General features: G+C 37.4%; 1 protein-coding gene and 1 non-coding gene across 2 annotated transcripts; both read left to right on the top strand.

The window, feature by feature from the left end:
• Window positions 1-1799: 1799 nt before the first annotated feature.
• On the top strand, window positions 1800-1905 carry LOC122025837. Its single transcript, XR_006123863.1, has one exon. It is a non-coding gene; the product is annotated as a small nucleolar RNA R71 (small nucleolar RNA).
• Window positions 1906-8942: 7037 nt separating this feature from the next.
• Window positions 8943-10013, top strand: LOC122022897. Its single transcript, XM_042581008.1, has one exon. The coding sequence runs from the start codon at window positions 8943-8945 to the stop codon at window positions 10011-10013; it is 1071 nt and encodes a 356-aa protein (XP_042436942.1).
• The last annotated feature ends 7126 nt before the right edge of the window (window positions 10014-17139 follow it).

The raw sequence follows: 17139 nt of genomic DNA, 5'->3' as shown, positions 1-17139 counted from the left end.
TTCATGTTTTTAAAGATACTCCTCCATCCAATACTCACATTCCTCCACAACTTTGAATTCTACAACAATAAGATAGACAAGAAAAATTAAGTAGAGGATACATGTTTATTATAAAGAGAGAACTAAAGACATAAAAGAAAATAAGGAAAATGAACTTGGGTTGCCTCCCAAGAAGCGCTTGTTTAAGGTCATTAGCTCGACCACCTCATTAGATTCATCTAAATCTTGCTCTTGGAGGGGTAAGATATTTTAGAACCCTCCTACCAAGGGCTCTTATTATGGAGGGAGCTTTCATCAAAGGAGCTACAAAGTAAAGTATAACTCTCTCCATCTTCGTCTTCTTGGAAATTTTTTCAGGTGGTCGAAGACGGTTCAGATTGAGCTTCCAATTATTGGCCCATGTGAAATCTGCACATCCAAAAGAAAAACAAATCTCCCACAAGCATGTTATATAGTATAGAGCTAGAACCATATCAAGATAAAATGAATAAGTAATAAAAACTGAATCACATCCAACAAAGTCAATTATAGGTACCTCCATAAAGTTTTCCAAAAGATCACAAGAAATACTAACCTTACCTTGTTGAGAAATACCTGAAATTTCTAAACATGTAGATGTGACTTCCTCTGAATCAAATGATGGTTCTGGCTCTAGCTTAGGTATTGATGATATCAATGATGGTGATTCTCGAGACTCTACTAGCTCTGTATAAGTCCCTAAACATTGTTCCACAACATGATCAATTCTTAAAACCTCTAAGGGTTGTCTTGACAAAGGTGGTGATCCTTGAGATGCTGCTTCCACAACACAGCTCCCTACACATTCTTCCATATAATCATCATCAACACATACATCAAAAAATAAACCAACATCTATGTCCTCAATAGGAGAATCAATAACAAGAGGATCAATAACTTCACTTGCAGTTTTAAGTTGATCTACCACATCACATTCATCATCTGAAAATTCGATGTCACTATAACACCTTATAAAATTTTGAGATAGATCTGAAAACTTATTTACCACTACATTATCAATAAAATCCTCATCTGAAAAATCTTCATCTTCATATATATTCAAAAATCTACACTCAACTATATTAGTGTCACAGGATTTGCCGAAGTCTTTATTTTCATTGACCCCACTAACCTTTGTGGAAAAGGAACCCTTAGTGAAGGTCCTGGGAAAGACTGAACTCCCTTTTTCCCAAATTCCCTTTGAGCTTTTGGAGGAGGTCCAACTTGCTTATCTAATGTTGGTGTGATTAATCGTTGAGGGAAAGGTACTTCGGCCTTTGGGAACTTACAGAGAAATGGAACTGAGTTCTTGTGATCTTCTATTATTCTTCTCCTCAATTCTAAACATGTCGTTCTTCAGAAGTTCTTCATGATTTTTTCCACTTCTCAACCCAACATCATCACACTTTTCATTGGATCTTGACTGTGTAGGAGGGGGATCTTCTTTAAACCATTTTGAAACAATACTATCAAGCTTTGCCCCCAAATGTTTGAACTCCTCACTCTGTGACTTGTGAATTTCAACATTTTTAGGTGGTTGAATTTCATTTTGTTTGACATGCTCTCTTACATTTATAGCTTGCACTTTTTGAATATCTGAGGGAAATTCCATCCAACTTTTGTTCGACCATTCATGGAGGTTCAATGTCACTTGATCAATTAATGAATAAGCTTCATCTACACTTTTGTCCATAAAAGAATCTCCAGCTGATGAATCCAATAAACTCTTGTCTGAGAAAGAAATTCCCCCATAGAATATGTGCAAAATCAACCATTTTTCAAAACCATGATGAGGGCACTGTCTTTGAAGACTCTTGAATCTATCCCATGCTTCAAATAATGATTCTCCATATCCCTGAGCAAAATTTGTTATGCAATTCCTCATATACACCGTTCTACTAGGAGGGAAAAAATGATTTAGAAATTGCTTCTCCAATTGTTCCCAACTTGTGATGCTTTGAGGACAGAGAGAATATAGCCAAGTCCTTGCTTTATCCTTGATACTGAAAGGAAATATCATCAATCGAACTGCATTTGCTGATACTCCTTCACATTTCACCAAATCACAAATCTCTAAAAATGTTTCAAGATGCAGATAAGGACTTTCTGATACTTCTCCTCCAAATTTGTGACCTTGTATCATGAAAATTATCTCTGGGTCTAGTTGGAAACTTTCTGCTTCAATTTGAGGTTGCACAATGGGAGATAAAAATCTTGCAGAAAAGGGTGTAGAAAAATTTCTCATGGGCCTGCTTGACATGTTAGTGCTCATGGATATTCAAGAAGAAAAAGAAAATTATCAAGAATCAAAAACAAGAAATAAAATGCAATATGAAAAGCAAGAAAGCAAATGCAGAATTTAAATTGCAAGAAAGAAAGTGCATAATGAAAACAAGAAAGAAAAGATAAAAGGAAAAAGAAAAATATCTAGAATAATTCATATGCTAAAAATTGCAAGATATGTTTACAAAAGAAAAGAAAAAAAAACAAGATCAAAAGAGAAAACAGAGAAAAGTTAGATTAGAGTGCTAGAAATCAAGAATGCAAAGTTAGAATTAGAATTAGAATTGCAACAAAAAGAATTGTCAAGAATGTTATTCAAGAAAGGAAAAACTTACGAAAACAGAATTCTAACAATTAGTTATAACTATGCAAATCAAAAGAAAAAAAAAATTTATGTTTAGTCTAACTCAATTGATAATTCCTAATGTTATAGCGCGCCAAAAACTTGTTACGCTCCGCAAGTGTACGGAAATGTCGCAAGTAATATAAAAGATTATCGTATCCACAGGGACTGGAATAAGCACTAGAAATGTCTCAATGCGAATTAGCTAAACAACTATCCAATCGTTTCAAAAGCAAAGTAAAGGTAAACAAATCTAATATTAGAGATCAACAAACAAGAGTTTAGTGTTTTGGGTTATGATAAAGGGAGATTCTAGGAGTTTCGGTTTCTTTGTAAGATTTCTTGAATGTAAATGGTTCACCAATTCTTATTCCTCAATTGCCAAACATGTAGAAAGTTGCCGGTTCCCTCTTGCAATAGACAACCGGCTAAGGACTGAGAAATGTATCTAAATAGGATTAATTAGACATGAACCTACGTTGTCCTTACACAGAAGCGCACCTATTACTATGCCTTCCTCGGATATCAACATAGTGTTGGTGCAACATCCCTCAGGTCAAGGTTGACCTGGTTGACCAAGCTGAGTCTTTGTTTGAGTTTAGATGTTTGACAATAAGATGTTAATTGAAGAAGAGTCAAGTAGGTCAAGGTTGACCGAATACTTGACTGGGAAGTCCTAACTGGGATGTTAGGCAGAAGGAAAGTCCTGGTGAGTGAAGCCAGGTGAAAGACCTAGTGAGTGAAGCTAGGCAGATGGAAAACCCTAGTGAGTGAAGCTAGGTGAAAGTCCTGGTGAGTGAAGCCAGGTGAAAGACCTAGTGAGTGAAGCTAGGCAGATGGAAAACCCTAGTGAGTGAAGCTAGGTGAAAGTCCTGGTGAGTGAAGCCAGGCAAGGGAAAATCCAGATGGATAAAGGATGATCGGACATCTGGTGTTGGGAAGTCCAAGTAGGTCAAATGATTGACTGGATACTTGGCACGAGGAAATACAGATAGGTCAAAGGGATTGACCAGACATCTAAATAGAAAAGTCCAAGTAGGTCAAGGGAGTGACCAGATACTTGGCATGACGAGAAAAGTCCAAGTGGGTCAAAGGAATTGATCGGACACTTGGTGGGAAGTCCTGGCAGGTCAAGGGAGTGACCAGATGCTAGGCATGATGTACCAACAGGTCAAGAATGACTGGATGTTGGTTTGGGAGTCTTGGAACTTGGTTTTGGGCAAAAACCAAGTGCTGGATCGATCAGGGGATCGATCAGTGGATCAATCCAGGATTTTCCCAGCGAACAGAAAGCCTCTGGATCGATCCGTGGATCGATCCAGATGTCCCAATCGATCAGTGGATCGATTGGGACGCGGCTGCTTCGCGCGATAAGCGCTGGATCGATCCGTGGATCGATCCAGGCGTTTTTCCTAGAGCACAGAGGCGCTCTGGATCGATCCGTGGATCGATCCAAAGCCTCCCCGATCGATTGGGAACATTTGAATCGATCGGGTTCCGACCGTTGGCGTCGATTTAAGCTGCAGGCGTGCGATGGCTGCGGCAGAACCTCTCCGATTCACTCCAGATCTTTCGCCAACTTCTCCACAGCGCTCTCAAAGATCAGATCGCCAGTTCTTGAAGGATCTTGGAAGCTTTCCAAGTCAAGAGGCGGATCAAAGGCAAGAAGAGAAGCTAGGGTTAGGGTTTTCTGTACTCATTGTAAGCTTTGCGCTTGTATTTTGTTTCCCTTTCCTTTCTTCTTGTACTGAGAGTCTTGTAGGGCTTCTCCGCCCTCGGTAGTTACCGAAAAGGAGTGTTTTCATAGTGGAGGGTGCGTGCGTGGTGTGGATCCTTGGACTAGTCACCTCTTGTGAGGTGGATACCAAGTAAACCAACCTTGTTAGCGTTGTGCGATTTGTTTCTGTATTTTCCGCTGCACATCTTAGAAGAAACGAGCAACGCCGAGCAACGCCGAGCAACGAGCACGCGACGAGCTATTCACCCCCCCTCTAGCTACTTTTGGTCCTAACACATAGAAGCCCACACCTTATTAACCTATAAAGATACAAGAAGCTAATCATAGAATCCATCCTACTCTCTTGAATATTCATATTTCCTCTTCAAGATTATCTCTCAAACGTCCTTACACGGGCTTGCACCTGTCACGTGGATCCCTCGGATGATCGAGTGAGAGTTTATCCTTACCAAGTCCATAAGAAATCCAAACAATCAATCAAGAATGAGAATTAAGCACAAACCACCATCAATCATTCAAGATCTAATTGATACAAGCAAGATAATGTCATTGAAACAAGAAAATGGCAAATCCATAAGAGATTACATCAATCCATCATACAAATACTCCCTTAATCCTAGAATACAAGATCTACTCCATGAATCGAGGAAGAAAACCCGAAAGAATAGAGATTACAAGCATTCCTTGAATCCCCAATCCAAGAAAACAAGAAGAGGGGAAAAGAGAAAACTTATCTACGAAGAAGCCTTGTCTTCGGATCCAATCCTCGCTCCGGAGCCGGAATCGTCGAGATCTCCCTTAGAATCGCCCAGAAATCCTCCCAAGAATGGGAGGAAACCACCAAATCTTGCTTTCTCCCAAAGGGGGAGAGATCCCCTTTCAATTCATGAAGAAGGGTTTAAATAGAGGAGGGAATCGGGCGCCACACGGCCCCGTGACACGGCCGTGTGAGATTCACACGGCCATGTCCAGTTCCCTCTCTGCCAAACCTGCACGGCCGTGTGACTCCACACGGCCAGAACCCTTCTGCTCTCTGGAAATGCTACACGGCCGTGTGGTGCACACGGCCACCACCTGCTTAGCCTCTGGAAACCTCACATGGCCGTGTAGATCCACACGGCCATGTCCTGCTTGGCCTCTTGAAACCTCACATGGCCGTGTAGATTTACACGGCCATGTAAGGTTTCAGCACTAGATGCCATACATGGCCGTGTGCAGATCACACCCCCTTGCATGGCCCTTGCACACCCTTTGTCTTAGCTTTGAATAGTTATGTTTCATTGCAACATCTTTTAGGCCACCAAGATGGGGTTTTCTCCCATTGAAGTCTTCATCAAAGTTGTAGATCTTGAAGTTATCTACAAGTCGGTATAAAGAACAGCCCAAATCTCCAACCGAGCACAAAGTTATGGCCGTTTTAGTTTCAGTCTGCAGTGCAGAAAACCTCACACGGCCTTCACACGGCCGTGTGAGGTTCACACGGCCCCAACATGACCCCTACACGGCCTTAACACGCCCATGTGAGTTCTACACGGCCAGAACATGAAGAAAACATAGTTTTGCATGCCCATGTCACTCTGGAAGCTCTAGACTTCATTTAAACTCTGTTTTTACTCCAAATCACGTTCTGTCAATCAAAATAAGCAAAGAGTAGATCTCCGAACAGAATATAATGAAAGTATGACATTCTAATGAAATAGGGTGCAATAAACATAGATTATGTCAATGAAATACAAGTAGATGTGCGTCAAAGTATGCATAAAAGAGTATATAATCTATGCACATCAGTTCACCATCCGACGAGGGTATTGGGTGCTTGTAGACGAAGCAACAAAAGTACCACTTGATCCAGAAAGATGGTGTCCAAAAGATAAGAAGAAAGCCCAAATCGACTCAAAAGCATTGAACCTAATCTAATGCGGACTCACGAAAAAAGAACTCAACCGAGTCGGCCTGCATGAGAATGCAAGGGAGCTACAGGACAAGCTCATCGAACTACACGAAGGAACTATCGACTCAAGGGTAACGAAGCATAATCTAATATTGAATTCCTTATTTAACATTAAAATGTATGATGGAAAAACCACAAGCCAACTACACGTGAGGATCAAGGATATCCTCAATGGCCTGCACATGATCGGGCATCAACTCGAGAATCGTGACGTTATCAGGTATGTTCTGAACTCGTTCCCTCGAACCTCACTATGAGCATCGATCGTAGATGGCTACAAAGTTTCGAGTAACCTTTTAAATTTAAATTAGATGAATTATTTTGTGAATTAGAGCTACACGAACAAACTAACCACCCAAAGGTCGAGAAAGGAATTGCATTTCTTACAGGTACTTCGAAGAGAGCTAAACTCGAAGGGGAAACTAAATCCGAATTGGAATCAGATGATGAAGAGCAACTAGTGAATATGGTAAGAAAGATGTTCACTAGACGCAAGAGAAACTTCACCAAACACGACATGAAGAAAATATCCAAGTATGCATCCAACAACTCAAAGGCGAACATCACATGCTACGGCTGCAACAAGAAGAGGCATTTCAAACATGAATGGCCAAATGAAGACAAGATCAAGAAGACAAAGCAAAAGAAAGCACGTAAGGTGACATGGGACAAGTCTTCATCGGACGGATCAGAAGCAGACGAACTAAAGCAAACTAGCTACCTCGCATTGATGGCAACTGGAGGTGAAATGGGTCAAGAAAAAGAATCCGAATATGAGTCGAGCAACGAATCCACATCCGATTCGGACGAACCAACTAGGGTAACATTTAATTATACCACAAAATTCTTTAAGGCTGAGATGTTTCAGATATCAGGCTCACAATAAGGCTGAGATGTTTCGTAACATTCGATCACCTCTAGGGATTTTTAAATTAGTAATGGATAGCACCGTTGGAGTCCTTAGAATATTAGAAACTTATAAGCTTGAAATGGATGCGATCAGAGATGTGTAGTTCCATTAGTGAGTTTTGGTCAAAACCCACTAATGGCCCTACGGTACTTGAATTTCTCTAAAATCACCTTCTCTACGAAGGCTTGAGCTTGTAGAGGCTATATATAGTGTTAAAACTTAGTTTTAACCTTTACAAATGAAGCTCATGCTCTGTGCTAGTTGGCATAAAACATGTGCACTTGAATTGTATTCTATTAGCAGCAACTGCTATCCTATTATATTTTTCAAGCACAACAACACTTATTTTGTTTAAGTCATAACCTAGTTAGAGTTGAAAACAAATTTATAAGACTTTAAAATTTCCAACTCCAACCTATTGATTTTAAATGCACAGTTGGATTGAGCCTATTATATTTCTGAATATTCACAACTACTAGCGAGTTTTTATTTTACAAAATTGATATATAGTGCGAAGTATTAATTCTACCTTCCTGATACTAGTTTACACTTCTCATATCATAGATATCACTATATTAAAAAAATGAATACTACAAACAACGATATAATAGTAACATTTTTTGCACAACTATTTTTTTTTTAAAAAACTATGGATGCACTACATACAAAAATATAAGGACCCACTCCTCCTGCTTACAAAATATTTAAATCAAGCATAATATTCCTGTATACATATACAGGTTAGTCAAGAACCAAGGACTGGTAGCATTCTACAAGCCCTTCGATTATGACCTAGTTGTTTGCATTGACTGTATTTAATTTTCATATTTCCAGTATGTTTCGACTCGATCCTTGCATTCTTTCGCCTACCCGGCTGCACAAGATTACGGGGATATACATCGCTAAATTTTTAACTGTCTTCTTCTACTAATTTCCTTCTTGTTATAAATTTATTCTTTAACAGTGCAGTTCTTAACCATTATTGTCCTATGAACCCTTCTCTTGAAACTTGTTTTGCAATGCCGCCAAATATCACGAGAAGTATAACAAGCGGAGAAGGTTCATGATCGCTTCGTGTTTATAAGATGAGTAAAAGGGATGGAGGGAGAGAGAGGATGAGAGAACGTACATCCGAATCATAAAATAATTTTTAGTTAAAAATATAATTTGGATGTTTGAAAAATAGTAATTGATAAAAGGAGATTGATGGAAAGGATAAAAGGATTTTTTTTTTTTTGATTGGTTGTGCGCCATTTAATATAAATAAAATTATGATACAATTTTTGATAAATACGTAATTCTATTCCTATTTTTTTTTTGATAAATTATCGTAAATAAAAAAGGTATAAAATGGGATGTAACGTTTTTTTATGATAAATAAAAAAGAAGGATTCGCATAAAAGGGCGTCTTTCGATTTTTTTTTATCATTATACAGTGTTCCAAACGGCTCTTCTTATTCCTCCTGCCTTTTTCTTTACGCGCTCCAATAATGCCAATATCATTCACAGAGCTAAAAAGCAGTAGCAGAAGGAGAGAGAGAGAGACGGTGTCAGATGCATCTCGGGCCTCGTCCGGTCTCCCACGCCATTAAATGCACCTTCTCGTCTGGCCTCACCTTTCCTTCTACCACACTCCACAAACCTTCGCCCTCTTATTTGCTCCGACCCTGGCTCTTGCCCTTCTTCACTAGTGCCATGGATGCAAAAAGGCAAGAGCTTTGAAGGAAATCTGCTGCCGCACCTCCGGATCCTCATGATGTTGCCGTCTCCCGCCGCTTCCACCTTCGCCCTAGCTGCTTTTCTTCTCCTCGCCGCGTCCTTCTCTTGTGGGAACCGCGAAGAGGACGGAAAGGGCAGCGTCGGTTTCCGTTTCTCTTTCGATGGGTCGGTAAAAGATCGGAGCTTTGGGGCGGAGTTCGATCTCCACGGCGATGCGAGGGTGAGTGGCTCGTCGGTTAGGATCACGCGTCCGGCAAATGTGAGCTCGGGGCGGATGGCGTACCGGGAGCCGATCCGATTCTTCGGCACTAAATCCGGGTTTTCCTCTGCCTTTTCTTTCTCCATCCCTCCCGCCGGCTGCGGCGTGGCTTTCTTCTTGTCCCCAAGTAGGGTTTCTCCGGAAGGGGGCAGCGTCGACCGTGCTGAATCCTCGATCAGTCTCATCGCGGTGAGCTTTGCGACGGCAAAAACTGGTAACCTAACTGGAAGCCTCATCGAGATCAGCGCCAGCGGGGAGCTTTTGGCCAAAAGCGGCAATCTTTCCAGCAATGGTTCGGTGCTGCATCTGAAAAGCGGAGAGAAGTTGCATTCTGAGATTGATTTCGACGGGGAATCAAACAGAATACAAGTGAAGCTCTGGCAGGGCAACTCAATGATCTCGCACGCCGTCGATTTGCCCAATTTCCCTTGCAGAGAGTCAGTTTTGGTGTCTTTAACAGCTCGGAGTCGCAATTCCACTCAGGGAATCAGCATCTACTCCTGGAATTTCACGGCGAAGCATGGAGCTCCATATCTGATGCATTCCGAACCCCTGGATCCCAATTCGTTCCTGGCGCGGCCAACTGAGATCCCTTCAGTTCATCCGAGAAGAAGAGCTTATCCCTGGGCAGTGTTCATCGCCATGGTGTTCGCAGCTGCTTCCGGCGCAATGGTGGCCTTCTTCGTCATGCTGGTGTGGGCGCAGCTCGACTCACAGTGCCCGGTGGCTCCCGAAGAATCCCCAGCAACGATTGAAAAATCTGGAGAGAACATGAAAACTGGTAAAAAATAGCAACTTGGAAGCAGCGGCATGCCGCCATTGTTGTACATTTGTGTGTGTTCTGTTCTACTTCCCGATTCCATGCCCCATGCACTCGATGGAAGCTGTAGCTTTTGTAGCAAACTTGCTCAAACGCTATGATTTCCATCCGGAGATGGAGCTGCTGCATCTGCTCTCTTGTTCATATCCCTGTAATACAAGTCATACTGTGTCGTGCACTATTTTTGGGAGTGGATTGGATCAATTTTAGTTATAATTCATTGAGTTGATCAGAATGAAATAACCTGAGTCTAGCAGTAGTCAACTCTCTGCAGCTTGCTTAATTGATGTTCCATCTTCCCTTCTGATGCTCTACTGCTCCCAAAACTTGGGAAAATTGGGCAAGAGATTACAAGGTTGACACAGGACTATAGTGAAAACAACCTCATTCCTATGCCACCATCAGAAGAGAGAACAAGGTTGACACCATTGATATTTTGTAATATAGAAGCTCAGCGTCCCGTAGTTATACATCTTACTCGAAAGAATTTTTTTGACAAATGCGAAGGCTATCCGATCCATTAAACTTCTACCCATAAAGTGACAGTACATCAATTTATTTATTCTTTCGGCTTTGTCAGTTCATTCATATAAATCATCTATGGCTTCCTTAGGGAAATTCCACCAGGACTCTAAAATCAAACTCTAATGCGAAGCTATGTAGAACTAGATTGAGAAAGAAGAATTTATCCGACAACCCAACCGCCTCGTCGTCATCCTTCTGGAGAGCGAGGTCATGTTGCTATTCCTAGTTCAACATTTAAGTGTTTTTAGTAGTAGATCATCCATGACTAAACTAGTCAAAGAATTGGAAATCAAACAAACAAATTAGAAAAAAATTGTATTTCCATTTTGAAATTTCTCATAGTCTTTCTCTATGATCTCCCATACATCTTAAGAATCCAATAATGTTTCCATCCTTAGACATCATGTCTCATAATTCTTCTTTGGCTGAAAAAAGATGAATACACTCGTCTCCAGCGCCCCCGTCAACCTGTCCCAGGGCCAACACGGAAGAGGTAAATCATGAGCGGCTACTAGCCTTTGTAATAGTGATTAGCACATAAGAGAGACATTTATCTCGGCTTTACCAAAATTCAAACTCCAGATTTTATTGGTGGCAACACCTCATTCTTTAAGATGAGGAAAAAGAACAGAAGAAACATTATTGTTGGCTATCACACTTTAACCTACCACTTGATTTTATTGGTGGCAACACCTCATTCTTTAAGATGAGGAAAAAGAATAGAAGAAACATTATTGTTGGCTATCACACTTTAACCTACCACTTTGTTGGAGAGAATGACAATGAAAGAGATCCACTGCCAAAAAAAACAAATCTTAGTTTAGGGAAGAAATTTTGAAATGAAAAATATTTATTCCAAATCTGTAACATATTTAGTTGCAAAAATAGAATTCATTGCTAACGGACAATGAAATATAATAATCACAAATAGAGCAAATAATATTTCATCACAAATTCGTTGTCAATCAGTTTCGAAATTTGAAATTCATCGTAATATTTGCAAACTCTACGACGAAAATATAGTTCGTCACAGCAACTTGAGACATAATTCATCTCAGATTGACACAAAAATTAAAAATAAAAATAAATGCATCTGAAATCAACATATGGAACTAGAAAGCTCAGAATTATATGAAATCAGTTTTTCTGTGTTCGTATCGATCTCCTGATGATATTAATGATCTCAAATATCAATTCCACCAAATATATTGAGATCTGTAATTATTTTAAGAAGAATTAGATTTTTTAAATTCATTAGTGTTAAAAAAATTATGGATCTCAATATACTAGATGGAATTGATATTTAAGGCAATTTATATCATCAGAAGATTGATATGAACCGATAGAAACTTATTTCATGTAATTCTGAGATCTCTAGGTCTATCTTCCGATTTTAAGACATATTTATTTGTATTTCTAAAAAATCATTATTTTGCGACGAGGGATTCATAGCAAAAGTTTATTTTTTTAAAATAAAAATAAATAAATATGAAATCCGGTAAATAGACCTAGAAATCTTAGAATAACATGAAACTAATTTCTATATATTTGTATCGATCTCCTTATGACAACAATCGTCTTGAATATCAATTTTACTCAATATATTGAGATCAATCATTTTTGGAACAAGAATTAAGTTTATTGACACTAATTTGTTTTACAAAAATTATAGAACACAATATATTGGGTCGAATTGATATTTGAGGTGATTTATATCATTAGGAGATTGATACGAACAAATAAAAACTTGTTTCATGTAATTTCGAGATCTCTAGGTCTATATATCAGATTTCATACATATTTATTTGTATTTATAAAAAAATTAAACTTTTGCGACGAATTTCTGGATTCGTCGCCAATTGACTACAAATTTATCGATTCATCATAGATTGGTAAATTTTTAAAAATACAAATAAATGCCTCTTAAATTTCGGAGATAGACCTAGATATTTCAGAATGACATGAAACCACTATGTATTTGTATTGATCTCCTGCAAGGATTTGTCACTAATTCGGGACGAATTTATCGATTCATCATACATTAGTAAATTTTTAAAAATACAAATAAATACGTCTTAAATTCCGGAGATAGACCTAGAGATCTTGGAATGATATGAAACAATTGCTATGTGTTCATATCGATCTCTTGATGACATTAATGACCTCAGACATGAATTTCACCCAATATACTGAGATTAATGATTGTTTAATATCAAAATAACCTTAACATTTTCAAACAATATCTTTTTCAATTGAGTCATTAGAAAGTTCATCTAATTGATTTAACTATAAAAAAATATATTGGGTGGAATTGATATTTGAGGCGATTTATATTATCAGGATATCGATACGAACAGATAAGAACTCGTTTCATGTAAATCCGAGATCTCTAAGTCTATAACATCGGGCAGGATAGTGATTATCCCGCGGGTTAACTAGAGGGGAGATTGGAGGAGAAACACAAGAGAAGAGAACGCAAAAAAAAAAAAAAAAACTCGTTGGATTTACTAGAAAAGGAAACTTTTTTACTCAAAATAGAGAGTTGTCCCTCAACACCTAAACAAGACTCTTATATAGACCACAACCTAAGACCCAAATAAAGGAAAGAAATTACAATTAAAAGATCTTAATTCTAATCTTTTAAAGAAAGAAAATAAGTCTTTTATTCAAAAAGGAAAGTATACACAATTAACAGATCTTAATTCTAATCTTGAAAAGAAAGGAAATAGATCTTTACCCCAAAAAAGTAATTAACTGAATGATTTTAACTCAAAATCAAGATGCAGATCAAGACAAATACTCTCTAATAAATACCACGAATACAAAAATTACCCTAAATATCTAAAAAACAAAATTATAAAAAATAGCAAAAAGACCCTAAAAAGGGTTTAATTTATGAAATTTGGGGCTAAAATTTGGTTGTTATGATTCACCGATCATAAATGTAGGTTTTTGAATTCTGCAAGCGTGGCAACAAACGGAGTCTAATTCTGAGTCCCGAAAAAGTTGTGACCGTTCGAAATTTAAAGGGTCCTCTTGATTTAAGATACATTTGTATTTTTAAAAATCACTATTTTGTGACGAATCCAGGGATTCGTTGCCAATTGGTGACAAATCCAGAGATTTATCGCAAAAATTTAATTTTTTAAAAAATAAAAAAAATGCATATGAAATATGGAAGATAGACCTAGATATCATGAAATGAAATGAAACAAGTTTCTTTGTATTCGTATCAATCTCCTGATGATATAAATCGCCGCAAATATCAATTCCACCTAATATATTGAAATTAGTCATTTTTGGAACAAGAATTTGATTTATTGAAACTAATTCATTTTAAAAAAAATTATAGATCCCAATATATTGACTAAAATTGATATTTGAAGCAATTTATATCTACTATATTTCATATGTATTTATTTGTATTAAAAAAAGTAAACTTTGAGGAATCTTTGAATTGGTAACAAATCCCTAGATTCATCGCTAATTAGCGACGAATTTATCAATTTGTCCCAGATTAATAAATTTTTAAAAATATAAATAATTATGTCCTAAATTCTGGAGATAGACTTAAAGATCTCATAATAACATGAAACTAGTTTCTATGTGTTCGTATCGATCTCCTGATAACATTAATGGTCTCAAATATAATTTTCACCCAATATACTAAGTTCAATGATTGTTAATATCAAAATGACATTAACATTTTCAAACAATATCTTTTTTCACTAAGTTATTGGATTTAGAAAGTCCATGTAATTTATTTAACTATAAAACAATATATATTGGGTGAAATTATATTTGAGACGATTTATATCATTAGAAGATCAATACAAACAGCTAAGAACTCATTTCATGTCATTCCGAGATCTTTAGGTATTTCTTTTGGATTTAAGAAGTATTTATTTGTATTTTTTTAAAATCACTATTTTGAGACAAATCTAGGGATTTGTCACAAATTGGCGATGATCGTTGCAAAAGTTTAATTTTTTTAACAATAAAAAAAATGCGTATGAAATCTGGTAGATAGACTTAGATATCTTGAAATGATATGAAATCAGTTTCCATGTATTCTAATTGATCTCTTGATATATAAATTATCTCAAATATCAATTCCACCAAATATATTGAAATCAGTCATTTTTGGAATAAGAATTAGATTTATTGACACCCATTCATTTTAAAAAAATTATGGATATCAATGTATTTGGTGGAATTGATATTTGAGGCAATTTATATCATCAGAAGATTAATACGAACACGTTGGGACTTGTTTCATATGATTCTGAGATCTCTAGGTCTATCTACTATATTTTATATGTATTTATTTGTATTTTTAAAAAATTAAATTTTTATGACAAATCTCTGGATTCGTCGCCAATTGGCAATTATCAATTCATCGCAAATTGGTAAAATTTTAAAAATACAAATAAATGCATCTTAAATTCTGGAGATAGACCTAGAGATCTCGGAATGACATGAAACCAGTTCCTATGTGTTCGTATCGATCTCCTAATAACATTAATGATCTTAAACTTGAATTTTACCCAATATACTGAGATAAATAATTGTTTAATATCAAAATGACCTTAACATTTTCAAACAATATCTTTTTTCACTTAGTCATTGGATTTATAAAGTCCATCTAATTGATTTAACTATCAGATCCTCTGGTCCAGGATCTCCTGGATCAAGGGAGACCCTACAAGCATATTGGTGGAGTGAGCTGGACCCTATCTATTTAATAGGTGGGGTAAAACTCACCCCACCAATGAATGGGCAGGGGTCTAGGACTGGTCCAGGGATCTTGGACCAGAGGATCCCTGTTCGAAAAAAATATATTAACTAGATTTGATATTTGATGCAATTTATATCATCAGGCGATCAATACAAATAGATAAAAACTCATTTCATGTCATTCCAAAATCTCTAGGTTCATCTTTTGGATTTAAGACACATTTATTTATATTTTTAAAAAATCACTATTTTGTGATAAATCTAGACACATACAAAATTCAATAGATAGACCTAAAGATCCCAGAATAACATAAAATTAGTTTTTATGTGTTTGTATGGATCTCCTGATGACATAAATCACCTCAAATATCAATTCTACCCAATTTATCGAGATCAATCATTTTTAGAACAAGAATTAGATTCATTGACTCTCATTCATTTTTAAAAAATTATAGATCTTAATATAATGGGTGGAATTGATATTTGAAGTGATTTATATTATCAGGAGATCGATATGAACATATAGAAATTTGTTTATGGCATTCCAAGATATCTAGGTCCATCTACTGGATTTTGTACATATCCATTTTCATTTTTTTAAAATGAAACTTTTACGATAAATCTTTGGATTTGTCGCCAATTGGCGATGAATTTATCGTTTCACTGTGGATTTGTAAATTTTTAAAAATACAAATAAATGTATCTTAAATTTCAGAGATTGACCTAGAGATCTCGAAATGACATAAACCTTATTCCTATATGTCCATTGTTGGTGCAGCGGGGCCGGCAAGAGGGGAGGGGTGAATTACCTGCAAAATAAGAACTATCCTCCTCGTACTGTCAACTCAAAAAGAGCAACAATAAAAAAAATAAAATAACAGAAAGGAAAAAAAGAAGACTCAGGAATTTGACTTGGTTACAACTAAAGTGGTTGTTAATCCAAGGTGGTTGAATAGCTCTACTAGAAACGTCTCTTTTACTGTAGGCGGAGAAGCCTTTTTACACACTAAGAAAGCTCAGATGTTGCTAGGAATTGAATACAGAGTTGAATAAATAATTTCCTAGCTCTATGAGCTATTATATAGCTCCTGGAAATCCTATCTCGAGTCTTGAGGGCACCTCCAAAGGGGTTGAGGACGTGGGGATAAGCGGATAAAATTTTATCTGCTCGCAAACGGTCTGTTTGACCTGGTTGAGGGCGCCTCCAAGGTCATTGAGGGCACCCTCAATGCTGTTGAGGGCGCAATTGAGGGCACCCTCACTCTGGTGAGGGCGGAGGCGCCTCAACAGTTGTTGAGGGCACCTCCAACTGCTTTTCCAGCACTTCTTTGTCTTCTCTTTAGCTTTTGAAGTCCTGATTGCTTGGGTGATTGTGGCCAATCAAAATAGGGCTCACCTGAACCCAATTTTCAGCATTCTCCTTGAGCAAGCTTCCACCCAGACTTCTCATTCCTCGAACGTCATGCACGTTCTTCTCATCCACTGGTGTATCTTCCGTAGCTTTTTCATCCTTCGGATGCTCCCGTGCCGTCCTTCTCGCTAGCTGCGTCTTCTGCTCGACTTCCTGCACTCCTAAGCTCCTTCACACTTAGACACAGGGATCAAAACCAAATAGGACCTAACCTAACTTGGTTGATCACATCAAAACAACTACGGGGACCAACAATCTCCCTCTTTTTGATGTGCATCAACCCAAGTTCAAGTTAGGGTAAAGGACAGACAAGTAGTAACTAACATTTTAAGCATAAGGATTACAATAATAGAATTTACAATTTTCTAAGAAAAAATATTAACTTGTTCCTATCCATTTTTTTTAAGTATCAATTTTAAAAAATA

This window comes from Zingiber officinale, chromosome 9B, assembly GCF_018446385.1.
Source record: "Zingiber officinale cultivar Zhangliang chromosome 9B, Zo_v1.1, whole genome shotgun sequence".
In the NCBI taxonomy this organism is placed as follows: Eukaryota; Viridiplantae; Streptophyta; class Magnoliopsida; order Zingiberales; family Zingiberaceae; genus Zingiber; species Zingiber officinale.
Note: the sequence above shows the minus strand (reverse complement) of the source record. Positions and strands in the feature narration are given on the sequence as shown.

Excerpts from the sequence above, each read along its gene's own strand:
- LOC122022897 (XM_042581008.1), top strand. The coding sequence starts at position 8,943 with ATGCAAAAAGGCAAGAGCTTTGAAGGAAATCTGCTGCCGCACCTCCGG.